Source organism: Setaria viridis, chromosome 4 (assembly GCF_005286985.2).
Source record: "Setaria viridis chromosome 4, Setaria_viridis_v4.0, whole genome shotgun sequence".
NCBI lineage: Eukaryota > Viridiplantae > Streptophyta > Magnoliopsida > Poales > Poaceae > Setaria > Setaria viridis.
Genome location: NC_048266.2, coordinates 33,925,115 through 33,934,213, shown reverse-complemented (window position 1 = coordinate 33,934,213; position 9,099 = coordinate 33,925,115). Strand labels below are relative to the sequence as shown.

The 9,099-nt window shown below is 47.8% G+C and overlaps 1 protein-coding gene across 1 annotated transcript; it reads left to right on the top strand.

Annotated features, from left to right (window-relative positions):
• Positions 1 to 5,904: 5,904 nt before the first annotated feature.
• LOC117852716 (EIN3-binding F-box protein 1) lies at positions 5,905 to 8,765 on the top strand. Its single transcript, XM_034734925.2, has 2 exons — positions 5,905 to 6,088; positions 6,210 to 8,765. Exons 1-2 carry the CDS (start codon positions 6,064 to 6,066, stop codon positions 8,069 to 8,071), a joined length of 1,887 nt encoding a protein of 628 aa, XP_034590816.1. The 5' UTR covers positions 5,905 to 6,063; the 3' UTR covers positions 8,072 to 8,765.
• The last annotated feature ends 334 nt before the right edge of the window (positions 8,766 to 9,099 follow it).

The following is a 9,099-nucleotide window of genomic DNA, read 5'->3' as shown; positions in this document are numbered from 1 at the left end:
TTACTCATGCTAGAAGTTCGGATTGGAGATCAGCATTATTTCCATGGTGATGCCATTATAAATGTGCCGCTCAAGTAACTTTATTTCCTTTACAATCAAGACGCACTTGACAAATCACTAATCAGTTCTTGGGTTCTGTAAGTGTTTATTTGCTCTAACTTCAAAATCCCCACTCTAGTCATTGTGCGATGTCTTATCTCCTATTCTATTTTGTATCATGCAGGATGGAGATTCAAGCTTGCCGGAGGAAAGGATTGTATGACGTCAGCTTCATGGACCTGAATGTTATAAACGAGGCAACTATAAGAGATAAACCAAATCGGACCTTGAAGAATATATATAATTTCTTGGACAAGCAACATTACAAGAAGTACATACTTCTGCCGTACAACTTTAAGTGAGCGTGTTTCCCATCTCTTTTATTTTTCGAACTAGCAGTTAAAAATAAGACTAAATAGCTTTTCACTATCCATATATGTACAGCTTCCATTAGATACTCTTTGTTATCATGGTTGATCGAAGCATGGTCTATATCCTGGCTCTCTGAAGAGACCAAGAAATTAATACACCAACCTCATAGACATGCTTAACAGAGCATGGGCTTGCTTCCATCAACATCACTCAGGTGAATTCAAGGAGCAACTTCATATCCACTCTGAATTCCAGGTATGTATTGAATTTGCACATCTTGTGTCACTTCCTTGAACACAACAAATTTTTCATAACTTCTTTTGCCATATATATAGTGTTTGAGACAGAATCCGGGGACTAATTTATGCTGATACTACGCATGTGAGTTCATCCATGGCTTTGTAGGTCCCAAGCGTATAACCGGCCACGGATTCAGAGTACGTATACAAATTTCTTAACAATAAATTAGTTCTAATTGTGCAGATCCATTGATCTAATATAATAACCTTTGCTAATGACATAGATTATGCACATGAAGGAAGAACTCATCGAGATGGAAAAAATCAGGGCAATTCAAGAACAACTCAGTGGATTTCTTCTGGACGAGGTAGTAAATCTAGCGGGAGAGTTCCATAGTGATGGATCAAATCTACACCACCGTCAGGACTCGGGTTCAGAATAGTTAATCCAAAATGTTGAACTTGGAGAGTTGATGCAATGTAATATTATTCATATATGTATGTATAATATTATCTCAAATGTAATATTATAGATCAAATACAACTTTATATATATTGCATATTAGAACATAAAGGAAACAAATATGAAATACTAATATAGAATAAAGAAACAGAAAAGAAAATGAGAAAAGAAACAGAAAAGAAAAAAGAATTTAGTACGATTGGTCTCCCAAACGGTATTAAAGGACCCCTTTAGTACCGGCTTAGCAATACCAGTTGCACATCCGGTACGGGTTTGGACGACTCTTTTCTGTAAATACTACGTATTTGATTCCATTATCGTATGGTAATACTATATAAAGACGCTTTTGCCGGTAGTGTCCGTCGTCCTCTCTCTCGGACAAGCTAGTCGTCTTCCATTGGCTCACATCGCTGAAGAGTAAACTCGAGCCATGCATGTGAAGCACCTCACCCATGGTTTTGTCCCGTACGTATCCAGCACTGAAAACGACCTGGCCCTGTCGTCCATCGCAGTGTTCACCTTGAAATGTAGAATAATCTCCCCGCCGGAGGTGGACACGAGGAATAGATGCGTGCATGAACACAAGTACAAATATACAGGGAAAAAAACACAGTAGCCGCGCGCAGGTTCATTGCACCATCGTGACGCGTGTGTCCACGTACGTACGTACGCCGGTGTGTGGCTGTGGGTACGACGTGCGTCTTCCGAGGGCACCCAAAAAGTTCCCCTGGATTGCGACACGTACGCGGATGGATCGGATCGGTGTGGAGTCGTCGTCGTTGATGTACTCTCCCAACAGTCAAAACTCATGCACGGCATGCAGCTTCCGACGACCTATTACTCGATCCCGATTCAAAGCAAACCTAGTGCCAAGCAACAAGAAAGAGCCAAGCAACAAGAAAGAGTCCAACAACAAGAAAGAGCCAAGCAACAAGAAAGAGCAAGTACAATGGATCTTGGGCAATCTCCTGTCGTCAGGTTAAGTGTGTGGCTTGGCATGGTCGGCTAATTCAAAGCTTGCCGGTTGAAAATTAAACAAGATGAGTCTATGCCATGCAACTTTCAAAGGTTATATATACACGAAACATTCTTTTATCCATCTCTCCACTGATGTTATTTGTCATATTGATTCAGTCCAAAAAAAAAATTGGACGGTTGGTACTACGGATCTGGACGTGCATTACACAAGGCTAGGCCTGCAAGGGCCACTGAATAGTGCTCTGAATTTATTCAGGAGCCGTCTTGCATTGGCATTTCCGATCCCTTTCATGTATTTCTCTATCGGGAGAATGCAGTGAAAAGGGTTAGGAACCAGATGTGTCTTGGCGCAGTGATGGAGCCCTGGGTGCCTGGCTGCATCCACTAGCCATCAAATCCTGATGCTCACATATATTTGGATGTTTGTAAGTTGAATGGTTGTGCGAAAAAAATTATCTGAACTAAAATTTGTAATTATAAACAAGAATGATAAGCTAGAACCCCCTTTTAAAAACTTGGAAGAATTATCAGGATATTTAGCTTTTTGAAGGAGAGATTTATTGCTTTTAAAGGCCTCGGAAACTTGTCAATTTAATTCCTAGAAAAATCCAAAAAAGTGCAAACATATGTGGCGAGTCAAGAACTTGAACCCGCAAGAAACCTAACGATTAGTATTGAGCATATTTGCTCTCAGTTTGCCTACTGCCGTATCGTTTTCATGAAACATTCGAGTGCCCAATGAATTAAGTTCAGGAGCGAAGGTAGTCCGATTGGATGTTGCACTTTATTTTTCCTATTGGAAGTTGCAAGCCATATTATGTTGCTCAAAATAGTTGCAAGTTGGCACCGCAAGTAGGACTACTATTTCATATAATATATTAAAATTCACTGACCACGTCGCGTGAGCAGGCTAGAACCTACTCATGCATGCATCATGCATCGCACGCGGAACCGTCGCGTACACTGTACCAAACCCGGAAGCTCTCGCTAGCGGACAAACTTGATCAACTTGTCGGCCTAACAAATCACAGCTCGATATTCACCATGCTGACCGCCCGACCGGCCTGCAGCATTTCTTCAGCTCTTAGGCCATAGGCAAGCGTACCCTGCCCGGCCCCACATGTAAGTCCGTGTCGAGAAACCCAAAGGTTCGTGGCTCCTACCAGTGGCAAACCGCGTGGATTAGTATCATAATTCCATGTAGGACCCGGCAATGAACAAAGTATGATCCCTGGATTAGGAGGGAAGAAGCACGATCAAGCGCCACTACTGCTGCTGCTGGTAGTGGTTGATGAGATACCACGACAACCACGGGTACATGCGATGCACCTAGCCAATGCTAATACTTCCGGCTTTGATTTGTTTTCGTTGAGCGAACAAGAAGGGGGGGAAATGATAAAGAAAGGGACGGAAAAGTGAGTGGGGGCGCGTGGTGGGCCTGGGCCCCACGGGCCCGGGACGGGGGTCGTCCAAGTACGCTGCACATACACGCACACGGCTGGGCTGGTTGGGTTGCTGGGTGCGTGAACCGAGGCCCCCGATTCCGGTGGGTACGCGTCCCGTTCCTGTGGCTCATGTGCTCCTGCGCGGCTAAAACGGGATGAAATCTCCAGCTCGCGAATTCCAAATCAGGCTTGGGTTAGTTATTTCAGAACCCAACCGAATCTTGCTCCATTTGAGACCAAAAATTGCTCGGTGTTGCGAATTCGTGTAATGGCGTGGATGTGGATGTCGCGAAATTTGGAAAGCTCCGACCTTGCAAATTCCAAATTAGTTTCGTTTTTTCTCTAATTATTAAGAACATGTCTAGTTTTCAGTATTTGATCTCAATTCATACGCCTTTCAAAATTTAATTTTGACATCCAATTTGCATGTCCTCCAGAATTTGACACCGAGGATACACTGTTTTAGTTTGGATGTTTTTCATTTCTTTTCTTCTTTTCACAGATTTTCTCTTTTTTTTTACCTTTTTTCTGGCCAACGTGAGGTATCGATTTTGCCCTAGTGAGGTATCGATTTTGCCCCTAGTATCTCTTCGAATGTTAATATATTTTTTTTAAAAATAAAAAAATATATTAATTTGATTACAATAAAATTAAAATAAACTATAGCTCGAAAAGGATGCAGTATCGTCAACCCTCCAAGCCCAGTATTGCCAAACGTCACATTCTTTTTATCTTTCCTCTTAGGTATATCTCCTCGACTAAGATTTCATTTTTCTATGGGTCACCGTTGACAGCCGTTGGAACTACATCTAATGATCCAGATCAGCACCCTCCTTCTTATCTCTTTCTTTTTCTTCATCCACCACCGTCTTCGTTTTTCTTCGCAAGTCTCAAGCGGAGAGCCCAACACCCCTGACGCCACTCCCCCGCGTCCATTGCTCCGCCGCCGCCCACCACCTCCGACCCAACCCCTCGGTGACACATGCCCCCACCACCTCCACCACCTGGCTTCGGTGGCGCCCTCGCCGCCTCCGCTCCTCTGCTGTCTCTTCCACCACCAGTTGATGAGCCGCTCGGAACTCTCTCTAGGTCCGCAAGCCACAGGTAACCTCCAATCCCAAATCCCCAAACTCTAACCCTCGATTATTTTCCCGTTCAATTTTTAGTAGAATTCGGTGACCGATGGACAAAGAAGAGTAAGGGCCCGTTTGGTTACTTTTGCTTATTTTTAGCACGTGTCACACCGAATGTTTAGATACTAATTAGGAGTATTAAACGTAGACTATTTACAAAACTCATTACATAAGTGGAGGCTAAATGGCGAGACGAATCTATTAAGCCTAATTAAGCCTAATTAATCCATCATTAGCAAATATTTATTGTAGCAACACATTGTCAAATCATGGAGTAATTAGACTTAATAGATTCGTCTCGCCGTTTAGCCTCCACTTATGTAATGGGTTTTGTAAATAGTCTACATTTAATACTTCTAATTAGTATCTAAACACGGGTGCAGAAAAAAAACCAAACCTGGCCTAAGCAAAGTTTCAATTGATTGAGGGGGTGTTTGGAAGGCATGTGCTAAATTTTAGCACATGTCACATCGGATGTTTGGACACTAATTAGGAGTATTAAACATAGTCTAATTACAAAACTAATTGCACAACCCCTAGGCTAAATCGCGAGACGAATCTATTAAGCCTAATTAGTCCATGATTTGACAATGTGGTGCTACAGTAACCATTCGCTAATGATGGATTAATTAGGCTTAATAGATTCGTCTCGCCATTTAGCCTAGGGGTTGTGCAATTAGTTTTGTAATTAGACTATGTTTAATACTCCTAATTAGTGTCCAAACATCCGATGTGACAGGTGCTAAAATTTAGCACTGCTATCCAAACACCCCCTGAGATGGAGTAAATCTCTTCCTCTTAAGCCTCGTATTGCCAAACCTCACCCTCGAAATCCTTATTCCTAACTATTAACTAACGGGGAAAACTACTTTTGCCAGTAGAGAAGAGTAAAGGCTAGCCGGAGTTTAAAAGGCAGGCAAGCTACTGTTGAATGAAAAAATGGGGTGCCAGACGTGATTTTCAACATCCACCCCCGACTGGACTGAGCTAGAGAAGAGAGAGAGGGGGGGAGAGAGAGAAGAGATTCAATGAACCGGGCAGAATGGCGAGCAGATCCAGATGACAGGGGGAGAGGGGGTACGAACGGCGCCCAACTTGGACAAGTTGCCTTCCGGGTTCGCCACCACATAAAAAGCCAGCGCCACCGGGCACTCCTCCCCCATCGCACCACCCACCTCCCTCCTCCTTCCCCAACCCGTCCCCCTCCCACCTCCTCCTCCTCCTCCGCCATTTTTTCCCTGTCGCGGCAAGGCGATAGGGTTCGGCGTTTCTTCCCCCAACCCGCCCTCCGATCAACTGGTGCTGTTCCTTCTCTTCCTTCCAGTTCTTGCGCCGGCGTTCTTGGAGCAGGCTCCGGCTTCTTCCGCGGCGTTCTTGGCCTTTGGCGGCTCGACATGTCTCCGTTCCAGGGATACAGAGGTAAAGGTCCTTGCTTTTTGGTTGAAGGGTGATTTTATGAAGATATGTAGTTGCAGATGTGGGGATTGGGCTTCGTCTTGGCTTGTGTGCTTACCGATTTCTGCCTCGTTTCTTGGATCAGGTGATGGCGCTCTCGCCGGCGTCCGGTCGCGGAAGCGCGTGTTCGCGTCGGCGGCCGCTGAGCCCGCCGTGACGGCCGCGCCCAAGCGGCAGAAGCGGAGGGAGGAGCCGTCCCTGGACGCGCTCCCGGACGAGTGCCTCTTCGAGGTCCTCCGCCGCGTGCGGGGCGCCCGCGCGCGCTGCGCCTCGGCCTGCGTCTCCCGCCGCTGGCTCGCGCTCCTCGCAGGCATCCGCGCCTCCGAGGCCGTGCTCGCCCCGCCCGCCCCCGCCGTGCCGGACCTCAACCAGGAGTACCTCGGCGGCGAGGACGACGACGAGGCCGACCTCATGGACCACGACAGCGACGCCCGCGAGAGGACCCTCGAGGGCAAGGAGGCCACGGACGCGCGCCTCACGGCGGCGGCCGTCGCCGGCCGCCTTTCCGCCGTCTCCGTCCGCGGGAGCCACCCGGCGCGCGGCGTCACTGACGCCGGCGTCTCCGCGCTCGCCCGCGGCTGCCCGGCCCTCCGGTCCCTTTCCCTGTGGGATGTTCCACAGGTGACGGACGCCGGGCTCGCCGAGATCGCCGCCGAGTGCCACGCGCTGGAGCGGCTTGACATCACTGGTTGCCCGCTGGTCACGGACAAGGCCCTCATTGCCGTCGCTCAGGGGTGCCCGGAGTTGAAGTCGTTGACCATCGAGGCGTGCTCTGGTGTTGCCAACGAGGGTCTCAAGGCAATTGGCCGGAGCTGCACGAAGCTGCAGGCGGTGAACATCAAGAACTGCGCTCATGTTGATGATCAGGGTGTGTCTGGCCTCGTCTGCTCCGCAACCGCTTCATTGGCCAAGGTCCGGCTCCAGGGTCTGAGCATTACTGATGCTTCTCTCGCGGTGATTGGGTACTATGGGAAGGCAATCACAGACCTCACCCTCGCTCGCCTCCCAGCAGTTGGTGAGAGGGGATTTTGGGTGATGGCCAATGCCATGGGCCTTCAGAAGCTCAGATGTATGACTGTCACCTCCTGCCCGGGACTCACGGATCTTGCTCTTGCATCTGTTGCCAAGTTCAGCCCAAGTTTGAAGCTTGTTAACCTCAAGAAGTGCAGCAAGGTCTCAGATGGTTGCCTCAAGGAATTCGCCGAATCAGCAAGGGTTCTGGAGAACCTGCAGATTGAGGAATGCAACAAGGTTACTCTCATGGGCATTCTTGCTTTCCTCCTCAACTGCAGCCCGAAGTTTAAGGCTCTCTCTTTGGTCAAATGCATTGGGATCAAGGACATCTGCTCTGCACCTGCACAGCTTCCAGTATGCAAGTCGCTTCGCTCCCTGACCATCAAGGATTGCCCGGGTTTCACAGATGCCAGCTTGGCCATGGTGGGCATGATCTGCCCTCAGTTGGAGAATGTCAATTTGAGCGGCCTTGGTGCAGTCACCGACAATGGCTTCCTTCCATTGATCAAGAGTTCCGAGAGCGGGCTGGTCAATGTTGATTTGAATGGCTGTGAGAATCTCACAGATGCAGCTGTTTCTGCCTTGGTGAAGGCACATGGTGCTTCTCTTGCACACCTTAGCCTTGAGGGCTGCAGTAGGATTACTGATGCAAGCCTGTTTGCAATCTCTGAGAGCTGCAGCCAGCTTGCTGAGCTTGATCTTTCAAACTGCATGGTCAGCGACTATGGTGTTGCAGTCTTGGCGGCAGCAAAGCAGCTCAAGCTTCGCATCCTCTCACTTTCTGGTTGCATGAAGGTCACCCAGAAGAGTGTTCCTTTCTTAGGCAGCATGTCTTCATCCTTGGAAGGACTCAATCTCCAGTTCAACTTCATCGGCAACCACAACATCGCCTCACTGGAGAAGCAGCTCTGGCGGTGCGACATCCTTGCTTAGAGCAACAAGAAGGCGATTAGTTGCTGGAGATGCTGGGTCAACCTTCTCCAGATGCAAATATACAACCGTAGCGGTAGTACTTCAGTCCATGCTTCATAGTTGAGTCTGGTTTCCGGCTCGTGTTTGTGCCATGGTGGGTCTCCTGTTTGTCTTAGGGCCTGGTTGTTTTCCTGAGGGGGCATTTTTTGCCGAGGCTGTTTTTTTGCAGGTGTCCTCATGTGAGGATGTCTGTTCCTTGAGCCTTCGGCAGCCATTACCATGGTGCCCTGCCCCCTCCATCCCAACCTAAGCCCTTGTGATCAGAGTCACCTCACCATGCAGTTTCTCAAGTCGTGTTTGGAGCTCAAGTATTGTCAAGTGTGTCTTCTTTCCAGTACTACTCTGGTTATAGAGTTTGCAGACATCAACGCCTCTTTGAGTTTGTAGCCCCGGTATCTTCAATGTCTGGGTGTCTGCAACCTCGTCGAGTTCAGTTTGTTGGTCACGGATGGTTGCTGGTTCGCAGTGTCGGTAGGGTTTGCCTATGTGCTTGGGGATCTGGCCTTTGCAAGGCTCATTCTGTAGAGCCTTTGCCATGACAACCCTGTGCGGTTGTTTTTCTCCTCCAGATATGATTTTGCAGGCAGGTGATTGTTTGATACACTGTAACCTTTGCAACCTTCTGAAGATAAATAAAGCTTGTGTTCCCTTTCAAGTCATGTGCCCTGTGAACATATCATTAGTAGTTTAGTACCATGCTTGTGCTATTACATTATGTTAAGGCAATGATCCTGTTTATATGACTATGGCTAGGAAGTTTCTGTGAATTCCTTGTGGATTGTATCAGCGACCCTGGGATGATGAGCAGGGGCTGCTGCCTTGTTTAACTGAAACCAGCCAGGGCTGTTCATTCAGTCAGGCTTGGCTTGTAAAGCATGCCTTCCTAGAACTGAGCTGCCTGAAGAAATCATTGGTCAGTTGTTGCGCATCAGTGCTTAATCTTCTTGGCCAAGATCATGGTAACCGAGTTCTGAAAATGTTCGATCAAA

Bases quoted from the DNA above. Each gene is read 5' to 3' on its own strand.
- LOC117852716 (XM_034734925.2), top strand. From the start codon at position 6,064: ATGTCTCCGTTCCAGGGATACAGAG. The intron at 6,089-6,209 runs GTAAAGGTCCTT...TTCTTGGATCAG, and splicing joins TCCGTTCCAGGGATACAGAG to GTGATGGCGCTCTCGCCGGC.